The 13,630-nt window shown below is 36.4% G+C and overlaps 1 protein-coding gene across 5 annotated transcripts in view; it reads right to left on the bottom strand.

Moving 5' to 3' along the window:
* Positions 1 to 12,129: 12,129 nt before the first annotated feature.
* Positions 12,130 to 13,630, bottom strand: part of KLHL5 (kelch like family member 5) — an 83,013-nt gene continuing 81,512 nt past the window's right edge. For all 5 annotated transcript variants that reach the window (XM_055086095.1, XM_028492056.2, XM_007102314.4 and 2 more), the window contains one exon: positions 12,130 to 13,370. In XM_055086095.1, coding sequence (XP_054942070.1) covers positions 13,314 to 13,370 — 57 coding nt within the window. In that variant the 3' untranslated portion in view covers positions 12,130 to 13,313. The remainder of the gene's footprint in view (positions 13,371 to 13,630) is intronic.

Consider the following 13,630-nt stretch of genomic DNA (forward strand, 5'->3'; position numbering starts at 1 on the left):
AGACTTGTACTCAGAAAACTATAAAACACTGATGAAAGAAATCAAAGATGACACAAACAGATGGAGAAATATACCATGTTCTTGGATTGGAAGAATCAATATTGTGAAAATGACTATACTACCCAAAGCAATCTACAGATTCAGTGCAATCCTTATCAAACTACCAATGGCATTCTTCACAGAATTAGCACAAAAAATTTTACAATTTGTATGGAAACACAAAAGACCCCAAATAACCAAAGCAATCTAGAGAAAGAAAAACGGAACTGGATGAATCAGGCTCCCCGACTTCAAACTATCCCACAAAGCTACAGTAATCAAGACAGTATAATACTGGCACAAAAATAGAAATATAGATCAACGGTACAGGATAGAATGCCCAGAGATAAACCCATGCACATATGGACACCTAATTTATGACAAAGGAGGCAAGAACATACAATGGAGAAAAGGCAGCCTCTTCAATAAGTGGTGCTGGGAAAACTGGACAGCTACATGTAAAAGAATGAAATTAGAACACTACCTAACACCATACACAAAAAATAAACTCCAAATGGATTAAAGACTTAAAGGTAAGGTCAGACACTATAAAACTCTTGGAGGAAAACACAGGAAAAACACTCTTTGACATAAACCACAGCAAGATCTTATATGACCCACCTCCTAGAGTAATGGAAATAAAAACAAAAATAAACAAATCGGACTTCATTAAACTTAAAAGCTTTTGCACAGCAAAGGAAACCATAAACAAGACAAAAAAAACAACCCTCAGAATGGGAAAAAAATATTTGCAAATTAAACAGCAGACAAAGGATTAATCTCCAAAATATACAAACAGTTCATGGAGCTCAATATCAAAAAAACAAACAATCCAGTTAAAAAATGGGCGGAAGACCCAAATAGACATTTCACCAAGGAAGACATACAGATGGCCAAGAGGCACATGAAAGGATGCTCAACATCACTAATTATTAGAGAAATGCAAATCAAAACTATGAGGTATCTCCTTACACCAGTCAGAATGGAGATCATGAAAAAATGTACAAACAATAAATGCTGGAGAGGGTGTGGAGAAAAGGGAACCCTCTTGCACTGTTCGTGGGAATGTAAATTGATACCGCTACTATGGAGAACAGTATGGAGGTTCCTTAAAAAACTAAAAATAGAACTACCATATGACCCAGCAATCCCACTATAGGCATATACGTGGGAGAGGGAGGGTGGGAGGGAGGCTCAAGAGGGAGGGGATATGGGGACGTGTATGCATATGGCTGATTCACTTTGTTGTGCAACAGAAACTAAACCAGTATTGTGAAGCAATTATACTCCAATGAAGAGATATAAAAAAAAAACCAAACCAAAGCAAAGCAAACAAACAAAAAATTAGTTCTGGGTCCATGACAATTTAATGATTCCTATTCTCTAGGGGAAATTTTTTGCATTACTCCCCGGAGTTCATATTGTAGTTCTTAATCCTAACTGCCATTAGAATGACTTGGGGGTCACTTGGGGTGGCTCAGGCTCAACCCAGATTTATTGAAACAGAATTTCTAGAGATGAAGCCTATCTTTTATTTCTTTCCTGCTCTGTCTCTCTCTCTTTCTCTCTCTCTAATTCTGTGGTGTACAGAGGTGAGAACCATTCATTTATTCTAGAGTATGCCAAATGTAAAACAGCAGATGGAATGCCTGTTTTGTTTCTGAAAGTGGAGAGCTAATTCTGGTAAAAACCTATGCTCACTAATGTAAAATGGCTCAGTTGCTCTGGAAACCAGTTTGACAGTTCCTTAAAAAGTTAAACAGAATTACTTATATGAATCAGCAATCCCACTCCTAGGTATATACCCCAAAGAATTAAAAACAGGGATCCAAACAAATACCTGTACATGTATGTTCATAGCAGCACTATTCACATTAGCCAAAAGGTAGAAACAACCTAAATGTCCATGAATGGATAACCAAATTTTGGTATACACATACAATGGAATATTGTTCCAAAATAAAAAGGAATGAAGTGTTGCTACATTTCATGGTACAAAATGGAGGAATCTTGAAAATATGCTAAGTGAAAGAAGCCTGACATAAAGTCACATATTGTATTACTCTACATGAAATACCCAGAATAGGTAAATCCACAGAGATGGGATGCAGATTGGTGGTTGCCAGGAGCTGGGGAAAGGAGGGATGGGAGGTTACTTCTTAATGGCTACAGGGTTTTCTTTTGGGCTTATGAAAATGTTTTGGAACTAGATAGAGGTGGTGGTTACACAACAATATGAATATACTAAATACTACTGAACTGTTCACTTTAAAATGGATAATGTTATATGAATTTTGACTTAATTAAAAAAAAGCCTATGCACAAACATTGAATCTTTAAATTTAATGTGATTTTCTTGATAGACAAAACTAGCTTTTCTGAAAATCAGATTAAACCTTGTCATAAAACAACTATTGAATCTACCTAATCACACGATCCAGGCTTTTTGTTTGTTTCATAAAGAGCCTTAGGTAGAAGCTCTGACTTACCTATATTCTGAATATACCTAAGAATATACTGTATCTGGGGATTTGAATTTTTTTTAAACTGGGTGTTTAGGTCCTCAATGAGGAGCATGCAGTGACCAAAGGGTATCCCTTGTCTCAATTATTAGTGATTTAAAAAAAATATTATGTCTTTATTTTTTTTAATTTTTATATTATTTATTTTTTGGCTGCGTTGGGTCTTTGTTGCTGCATGCAGACTTTCTCCAGTTGCGGAGAGTTGGGGCTACTCTTCGTTGCGGTGCGTGGGCTTCTCACTGCGGTGGCTTCTCTTGTTGTGGAGAACGGGCTCTAGGTGTGCGGGCTCAGGAGTTGTGGCTCATGGGCTCTAGAGCACAGGCTTAGTAGTTGTGGCACATGGGCTTAGTTGCTCCATGGCATGTGGGATCTTCCTGTACCAGGGATGGAACCCGTGTCCCCTGCATTGGCAGGTAGATTCTTAACCACTGCACCACCAGGGAAGTCCCTTAGTGTTAGTGATTTTAAAACTTCTGGATGGACCTGTCCTCCAAGGGTAAATGATTGAAAATAATGCTTTCTCTAAAAGGGCAGAGGAGAAGCATGCCAAAGGGAAGGAAAGAAATTAAGGAAAATAAAAAGAATAGGAAAAATCAGAGTAGTAGGGTTGAGAAATGTGAATAATGTCTTAAGTAGCTGCAGACTTCAAGATTTTTCTTGAAAACACACCAGAAATGTGAATTTTTCTTTAAAAAAAAGAAAAAGATATCCTATGGTATTTAAAAATGCCAAGCAGATGGGATATATTTGGAACCAAGGGAAAAGTTACTATTTGAGAGTGAAAAGTTACTATTCTGAAAGAGTGAAAATAATGGATAAGTAATGTAACTGTTACACTGCAACAGTCTATGATAAACACACAGGATCAGACTTACAGGGCAGAAGTGGTCAGGGACCCGAGACCTGCCCTTAGATTTCTTCTAGCTGATACTTCTATCTATAGGAGGACTACTAGTATAACACAGAGCTAAGGCCCTAACACACTCTGGTTACATCAGGTCTTTCAAACCCTAAGGCTATCCCTGAATATAAAACACCTTTTTATCTTCCTAGTTAATGTGTAAAATATATGCTACTCATTTCAAAGGTTTCAGCATTTCTTCCCATGCCTTCACTCACTTTATCTAATCTCTTCCACAGGGAAGGGTATCAATTTGCTTCTAAGAATTTCTTGGAAGGAAGAAATGGAAAACTGAATTTTGTCTGCTTCATTTGCAATATGGATCATTTTCATAAAATTGATCTCATATTGATGGAGTTATATGCGGAGAAGCTATCATTGGCAAATCTGAGATCAGATGTGCAGTTTTCAATAATCAATTACTTGTAGATGCTTTTCAACTCCACTAATGTTTCCTATACATCTGAGGAAGGCAAGAAATTTGCTTTGTGGAAAACTGGAAGGAGGAGGCCTAGAACACAGTGAACATGTGTTAAGCCTAAAATGGGCCTACTTTTTAAAAACCACTTTCTCAAATTTTGAAACAATCAGAGTTACAGAAAAGTAACGCCCCCCCTGCCCCGACTCCTGCCCCGAATTGTTTGAGAGTAGGTTGCCAGCATGATGGCCCATCACCCCAGAATACATTGTATTTCCTAAAAAGACAGTTATCTACAAAACCAGAATACTACCATAAAAATCGAGATGTTAACATTGATACATTACTATCATCTAATTCACAGACCCATTCAACTTTTGACAGTTGTCTCTATAATGTTGCTTATAGTGAAAGAATTCAATCCAGGATCATGCATTGCATTTAATTGCCATTTTTCTTTAATCTTCAATCTGGTATAGCTACTCAATCTTAACTTTCATGCCTCAACATGTTTGAAAATTCCAGGCTAGTTGTTTTGTAGAATGACCCTCAAATTTACTTTGTCTGATATTTTCTCATGATTAGATTCATGTTATGCATTTTTGGCAGGAGTATCACAGAAGTAATGCTGTGTTCTTCTCATCCCATTCTATCATGTGGCATAAGATTTTGATTTGTCCCATTACTGATGATTTTCAGTTTGATCACTTGATTAAAGTGGTATCTGCCAGGCTTCTTACCTGTAAAGTTATCCTTTGCCCTTTGTAATAAACGAATATTTTGGGGGGAAGATATCTTAGAACCATGTAAGTATTTTGTTCCTCATCAAACTTTCAGTTTGTGTGTTTATTTATACCTGTATGGATTCCTGTGTTATTCAAAGGGATATAATTCATTATTCTCATTTATTTTTATGCTTAAATTGGCTCCAGTTTGGCCAGTGGAAGCCCCTCAAAGCTGACTTCTGTGTACTTTTGCTATGTCTCCAACATTCTTTGAGCACAGCCTTGTTTACTGGCACAATAAGATGTTCCAGGTTCACCATGTATTTTCCCTGCCTCAACTCTGGAACCAGCCATTTTCCCAAGGATCTGTCATTCCTTTTGGTAGAAAGTGATGTTTAGAAGTCAAGATCTGGGCACAAGATGTGATCACTGCTATTCCCAGACTCTCTGTGGACGGAGCTAGGGAATATATCTATTTATCTATTTATTATCTATCTATCTATCTATCTATCTATCTATCTATCTATCTATCATCTATCTAAATCTATCTTGAAAACTGAGTTCATACTAATGAGCCCAATTCCAATTCAACACTACAGTGTTCATTCTATTTTTTTTCCTTTTCTGTATTCATAATTCTCTTCTCCAACAGTGAGAATCTGGTCTTTCATTATCCTTAATATAATGACTAATTTGGTTAATCCCCTTTAATAGTTCTGGGACCAATTCCAATGTCTGCAGGGTTTTTCCACACCACCAAGCAATTCTCTGATACCAGCTGGGTGTCCTACATGCAACTCAAGTCTGATACTACCTGGAAATATCCCGGCAGATCCCACAGGTTAAGGGCTCAGTCCTTAGACTGTTACCCCCTACTCACCCACCCTCACACTCCTGACACCAATCTCAAGCCCAGGTGTCACCTGTGATTCTGACCAACCAGCTATAAATTGGAGGTTTCAACAAGCTCCTCCTTGGGTTCCATCCATTTGCTAGAGCTGCTCACAGAAACATTTTATTTACCAGTTTATAAAAGGATATAACGCAGGAACAGCCAGGTGGAAGAGATGCATAGGGCAAGGTATGGAGAAAGGGTTCAGAGCTTCCAGTCCTTGCTGAGCATTCCATTCCTCGAATCTCCACGTGTTCACCAACCCAGAAGTTCTCCATCCTTTTGGGTTTTTATGGAGGTTTCATTACAAAGCACGATTGGTTAAATCATTGGCCATTGGTGATTGATTCAACTTCTAGCCTCTCTCCCCTCCCCTGAGGTAAAGGAGGTGGGACTGAAAATTCCAATCCTCTAATCACTAAGTTGGTTCTCCTGGCAACAGACCTCCATCCTTAGGTGCTTTCGGAAAGTTACCTCATTAACACACAAAAGACACCTTGATCGCCCTCAGTTCAGGAAATTCCAAGGGTTTTAGGAGGCTGCCAGAAACTGGAAGACAAATAGTGATACGTATTTCTTATTATAAATCACAACATCACACCCTTGTATGCAAACACTCTCTAATCCCTGCCCCCATTCCCTCTCTGCCCAGATGCCCATGCCTCCCTGCTGGGCTCTAAGTCCTTTTTCCAGACTTTCATTATGTGTCATCCTCCCCACACACACCTTCCTCGCTGCTCAGGCTCTGACTTTCTAATACCAGGCTGCCCCCTGGGTGGTTACCCTCCTTACCTTGCTTGGGGTCTGACACCCTACCCCAGGCCATCCCTCTCCTCTGTAGGACGCCCTCTTCACCCCACTTGGACTCCAATACCCCACATGGGGCTACCATGACATCCCTCAACACCACAGCAGGTGCCATCCTTGTCATATTCCACCTAATGGATTTAGATTGCATTATTAGCATAGGAAAATGCTTTTTTAAAATGAAATTTAAATTATTTACTTTTCTTAATTTTTAAAAAAATTTATTTATTTTTTATTTTGGCTGAGCTGGGTCTTTGTTGCAGTGCACGGGCTCTCTAGTTGTGGCGTGCATGCTTAGTTGCCCCAAGGCATGTGGGATCTTAGTTCCCCTGACCAGGGATTGAACCCATGTCCCCTGTATTGGAAGGTGGATTCTTAACCACTGGACCACCAAGGAAGTGCCTAGTATGTTTTTATTTGAATTAGATTCATTTTCCAGTCAGTCATTCTGATTCTCTTACCTACTTTTAAATTGGCTTGGCAACAAAATCAGATGGTACTTTAGGTTGCAATTACTAGTAAACAGTATACATTTTTCAAGGGCTGTTGTTTTTACTTTCAAAAGCCTTGTAAAGCTTGACAGTTTGTTCCCTATTCTTTATTTCCTCCTTCTCTGTTCAACTTCATAATATCCCCTGTAAACCATTTTTTCCCCATTGCCATGTTCTATTTCTTCCTTTTTTCTTCTATTATTTAGTCACTCATTTTCTTTTCTTTTCTTTTTCATTTCTCCAAGGAAGGGTCCATAGGCTGGTATGACACAGTCTAAGATGGCCACAATAGATTTTGTTGTTATTGTTAGTTCATGCAGAAAAGGAAAAGAACGTCCTTTATTGCTCTCTCAATTGACGTTTAGGTAGAACATGAGATGTACCTCGATGTCTCTGTTGAACTTCTGAATCTGAAGTTTAATTGGGGCTGGACAAGGGAATCAGATCATGGAAGGAATATTAGATGCTACACATTAATTTTAAAATTTGACACATAGTTTAAATTCAGGGTTGCCTACCATTTACTACAAAAGCAGTGGATTCCCCAAGTCAGGGAATTTTCTACCTGGGGTCTTCCACGTTGCTCATGTGGGACTTGGGAGGCAAGGGGAATTAACCCAAAGATGACAGTCATACTGCTTTCTATGCCTTGAGTAATAAAGTCCTTTTTCTCTGATCCAGGAGTTTTGTGTCTTCGGCCAGCATCCATGAAACAATAACAGGCTAATTTACTAGCTTGCAAATAGGGCAGAATCAAATTCAAAATCTTAATAACCACCCAATCCTTTGTGAGTTCAGTCCTCTATTATAGTACTTAATTCTTTATATCAAACCACCCCTGTTCAAATTATTGTGTGGTTTCTGTCTCCTGATTGGTCCCTGACTAATACATCATAACTACAGAATCATCTTCCTCATATCCTTAGAATTTTTAAGCATTTGTCTCTCTTAAATTATACTAAACTTCTAATAATGGATTCATGACTTTCTACTAATGGCTCATCTTCTCATTTCCACTCATTATTGCTCTACTCAGCATCCCTGCTCTTCACTCTATTGACAGCACCAATTCTTCTCTGTACCCAGGACATTAAATACGCCATCCTTACTAAAATGCCCTGCTTTTGTCCTCTCACCACAGAAAGGTACTTAGTAAGGATGAGTTTCTGCGTGTGTGTGTGTGTGTGTGTGTGTGTGTGTGTGTATGCACTCATGAACATAATAGGCAGAACTACCCAGCCTGTTTCTACTCATTAAAAGCTTAAAATGTAGCACAGATGTGATGAGGGCACTATCACAATATCTAACCTTGGCATCAAATAGGTATCATCATCCTATGTAATCAGGACAGCCAGAACTCACCTTCATGTGGCAATCTTGCATAGATTTTTGTTAAAGGCTCTAAGGTCATACACATCTGGTTGGTTTTTAAATTTGGCTCTGTTATTTGGCTCTGTTAGTTTCTACATCATTAAGTGGCAATAATCATATCTACTTCATAGGGCTACTGTAAAGATTAAATGTATGAACATATACATGATGTACTCAGCACACAGTATCTGCCACGTAATCAAGTTGACTCAACCTCCCTATATTTCGGTAAACAAATGACCAAGTCTGAGGCAATTTAATAAAACATGAGCTTTTAGCCCAATTTCATTTAAATGCTTCAACACCTAAGAGAGGCTCTGCTTGTCTTCAGGCCCAGAGACTCGGTGGGGAGACCTGACATACTGAGTTCAAGGCCTCATTCCTCAGTCTTTCATCTTCTTTCAATCACTTTCTTGATGTTGGAAGCTCCACCTTGGTTTACCATTTTCTTTGTTATGTAATTTCTCCACATCCTCTCCAACACTTATTTTCTGTTTTTAAAATTATAGTCATCCTAGTGGATGTGAAGTGGTATCTTATTGTTGTTTGGATTTGCATTTCCCTAATAACTAATGATGTTGAGAATCTATTCATGTGCTTGATGGCCATTTGTATATATCTTCATTGGAGAAATGCCTATTCAAGTCATTTGCCCATTTTAAAATTAGATTGTCTTTTTGTTGAGTGTAGGAGTTCCTTATATATTCTGGATACTAGACTTTTATCAGATATATGATTTGCAAATATTTTCTCCCACTGTGTGGGTTGTTTTTTCACTTTGATAGTATCCTTTGATACAGAGGCTTTTAATTTTGATGAAGTCCAATTTATCTATTTTTTCTTTTGTTGCTTGTGCTTTTGATGTCATATTTAAGAAATCATTGCCAAATCAAAGGTCATGAGGATTTATGCCTATGTTTTCTTCTCAGAGTTTTATGGTTTTAGCTCTTATATTTAGGTCTTTAATATTTATATATGTTGTAAAGTAAGGACCAAATTCATTCTTCTGAACATAAATATCCCTGAAGAGACTATTTTCTCCATTGAATGGCCTTGGCACCCTTGTTGAAAATCAACTGACCATAATATGTTGACCACAGTTTATTTCTGGACTTTCTATTTTATGCTTTTGGTCTATACGTTTATCCCTACACCAGTACCACATTGTTTTGATTACTGTAGCTTTGTAATAAATTTTGAAATAAGGAAATGTGAGTCCTTCAACTTTTTTCTTCTTTTTCAAGATTGTTTTGGCTCTTTTGGGTCCTTTGCAATTTTACACAAATTTTAGGATCAGCTTTTCCATTTCTGCAAAAAAAGGCCATTGGGCTTTTGACAGAGATTACATTGAATCTATAGACTAATTTGTGGAGTATTGCCATCTTAACATTAAGTCTTCCAAACCATGAACATGAGATGTCTTCCATTTATTTAGGTCTTATTTAATTTCTTTCAGCAATGTTTAGTACTTTTCAATGTATAAGCCTTGCACCTCCTTGGTTAGATTTATTTTCAAGTATTGTAAATGGAATGGTTTTCTTAATTTCCATCTTAGCTTTGTTTTTTTTGTGGGGGGGGGCCTGTGTATAGGAATCAACTAAGAATTGTGTGTTGATCTTGTATCCTGCAACATTAATGAATTTGTTTATTAGTTCTAATAGTTTGTGTGTGTATTCTTTAGGATTTTTAATATATAGGATCATGTCAGCTGCAAATGGAGAGTCTTACTTTTTCCTTTCTAATTGGGATTTCTTTTATTTATTTATTTATTTTCTTGCCTAATTGCTCTGGCTAGAACTTCTGGTACAATGTTGACTATCAGTGGTGGGAGTGAACATTTTCCTGATCTTAGAGGGAAACCTTTCAATCTTTCACCATTTAGTATGCTGTTAGCTGTGGGTTTTTCATGAATGCCTTTTAACAGGTTGAGGAAATTCCATTCTCTTCCTAGTTTGCTGAGTGCCATGAAAGGGTATTGATTTTTGTCAAATGCTTTTTCTTATCAATTGAGATGATAATGTTGTTTATGTTCCCTTCATTCTATTTTTTTTAATAAAAAAGAGCTTTATTTTCATGTCACTGTTCTAGTTTCTTCTAGCTGAGTTCTCTGCATTCTATTATGTGGTATACCACATTGATTGATTTTTATATGTTGAACCATCCTCATATTCTTGCAATAAATCTTAGTTTGTCATGGTATATAATCTTTGTCTGGCTTAGGTATCAAGGTAATGCTGGTCTTATAGAAGGAATTAGGAAGTGATAACTCCTAATCTGTTTTTTTGTAAGAGTTTAAGAAGAATTCCTGTTAATTCTCCTTTTAATGTTTGGTAGACTTCACCAGCGATTTCTACTAAATTCTGGTTCTGTACTTTCTTTGTTGAGGGGTTTTTGATTATTGATTCAATCTCTGTTATAGATGTGTTTAGATTTTTTACTTCTTCTTGAGTCAGTTTCGGTGATTTGTGTGTTCCTAGAAATTTGTCCATTTCATCTAGGTTATCTATTTTGTTGGCAATAAAGCTTATTTTTGATGAATAAATTTGTTTATGGTTCAGCCATCCAAAATACCATGCAATTTATCTAATATTTATGAAACCTGAAATGTATGTTTCCTTGCATTTACTCTTCTAAAGCAAAATGTATATAAAATTCCATAAGAGAATTAAATAAAATTTCCCCCCCAGTAGTAAGAAACAAAATCTTCTGATGAGTGTGACTGATAAATTTCACTTCTAAAAAGCATAAGCCTTCTTCACTTTTCTTTTTGTTAAAGTAAATGATTTATCACATAAAAGGAAACTTCTTTTTCTACCTAGAAACAGGAATGATGACAGAATGGACTCCTGAGCCACTGCCTGTGTTTGAATCCCTGCTCTGCCACTTATTTGCTATATAGAATCTTGGGGTTAAACTCTTCCTGACCCGGGTTCCTCATCTGTAAAAAGGAGAATAATAACAGAACATACCTCATAAGGTTGCTGTGAAGATTAAGTGCGTTAATACATGCAAAATCTTGGTTCCTAGTTCCTAATAAACATTCAATAATTATAAGAAATATTATTTTTCATAAGGTGGTCATTAATTGGGGTTAAAATTAAGAGCAGCTAGACATCTCAGCGCAGAAGCTAACAGTAAAAGTCAAGGCAGCAATGTTAGATGATGCACACAAGGAAGGGCCATATTTTCCTCTAGATTTATAAGATCCCAGACTAGGAGAAGAATGAATGCTTTGGTGAATGCTCTGTCACTAGAAAAGAAATAGTTTTCTTCACTAGTACCCAGAAGAGCAGAGCCTATTGATGACAAAACTGCATTAGAGAGGCCCCTTCAGTGGGATAAAAAATCAAAGGGACTGTTCTATGAATCCCATAAAGGAAAGGAAGATCCTCAGAGAAAAGAATCAGTTCCTTTACTTTAAGGTGAGTCTGACTCCATTGCGGGCACAGGGAACAAGAGATTGGATGATGAGTGGAGATGAGAAATGATCACAAGTGTAAGTACTTTCCTTCCAAATCACAGGTCTAAGCCTCTACAAGAAGGGATGATGTACTGACACATTTCTGCTTTTGAAATTTTTGCTTTGTTTCTTATAGCTTTTCCTCTTCTTCTCTCCCTTACCCTAAATACATAAATATACCCTACCACTGATCCCTCCTTGTCAGGAAAGTAACTGAATTCATATTCACACTATAATGAATATATGAAATATTAATGTATTTGTCACTATCACTGCTATTTTCTTAGTGGCCACACCAGTAAAATGCCCATGGAATTTTTTCTGTGAATAGATGTACTAAGTTTCTTGGTTTCCTGTGTAGAAACATTTCACAAGCATTCAAAATCAGCTAAAAAAAAAAAAGTTTCTTTTAATTTTTAAAGGAATCAACTAAAATAAAGGCTACCCTGATATAAAATGTAAAAACACATTAACCACAATATGGACTTTTAAAAGGTGGGAATTTAGTTTATACTCATTTTATATTAAGATATAAATTAATGACTTATACCTTAAAGGATTTATCATAAAATGTTACTGCCCAGTGCATTTTTGCAAACAATAAATAATTCACTGAGAATATTAACATTCACGTGTAATTAAGAGTTTACAAATGTACAAAACTTTGGGTAATAAACGTTTTAAACTTATTTTTCAAACATTCAATAAGCCCCTTCCCCCCAAACTGTTTGATTAAAAGAAGCACAAAGGATTAACTAACTCTGGCAAAAGATAGCAAACAAGGCAGGGGAGGCAAATAGAGATCTGAGAACATAAGAATATCCAAACAGTTCTGTCAATATAAAAAGACAAAATCAAAACATTTTTAACGATGTAAAAGAAAGCAAATTCACATGATTAAATGCTAATTAGGTGAAAGAACATTAGAGGGTATATAACATTTATTTTCTCCAGAAAATTTGCATATCTTAAATTTAATGCAAAACACCATGTTTCAATTCTAATTTAAGAATATCAATAACATGGAGTTCTTGGTGAATCTAGATGGAATGAATATTTAAATAGATCCCAAAGGTCATATCAAGTTTTTATTTGGTCTTTGTTGTTCTAACTCTTTAATATTTTTATTTATTCATTGGACTAAGCCGATTTTAGAAATATATCCACAAGCAAAGCATATATAATGCAGCTATTTCTGAAAACAACTAAATGCATAGTCTTTAATAATATCATTAAAACAGTGGTTGTGGTTAAGTAAACAAATGAATAAAAATTACCATAATTCATGTATGATAAAGTTACAAAGCAAAACGTTAGAAGTTTTATCTGGGGTATTTGCACTGTAATAAAAGAAATGTGGATAATATGAGCAAAATGTGCTTGATTATTAAAAGAAATGAAATTCCCGGTTAACGCTGGATTGTGTCAGGAGCAGTGCATTTGTCCTCATATTTTATATCAGGAGCATACGTTCACAATCCACCAGCTGCACTTTTGATTTGCTAAGAAATAAAAGTATTTAATCCTGGTTCTTCCTTGTTTTAACATCTTCCCTTAGAGACCAGGCACTTCATGCCCCGGAATGTGGCCTTGCAAATTTACTAAAAACGTACCCATTGATAGTAGAACAATTATACTAAATTCATAAAGGAAGACAACATCTTCATTTAGAAAACAAAGCACTAAGTTATAACTTTACAGTCACAACGCAAGCCCCAGCTCTTCCTAGGCACAGTGGAGCAACCTAAAAAAAAAAAAAAAAAAGACACGTGTTGGGTTTGTGGGTAAAAACGTTGATAAAATCCAAAAATGGGCAGAAGACCTAAATAGACATTTCTCCAAAGAAGATATACAGATTGCCAACAAACACATGAAAGAATGCTCAACATCATTAATCATTAGAGAAATGCAAATCAAAACTACAATGAGATATCATCTCACACCGGTCAGAATGGCCATCATCAAAAAATCTACAAACAATAAATCCTGGAGAGGGTGTGGAGA

Source organism: Physeter macrocephalus, chromosome 7 (assembly GCF_002837175.3).
Source record: "Physeter macrocephalus isolate SW-GA chromosome 7, ASM283717v5, whole genome shotgun sequence".
Taxonomy (NCBI): Eukaryota; Metazoa; Chordata; class Mammalia; order Artiodactyla; family Physeteridae; genus Physeter; species Physeter macrocephalus.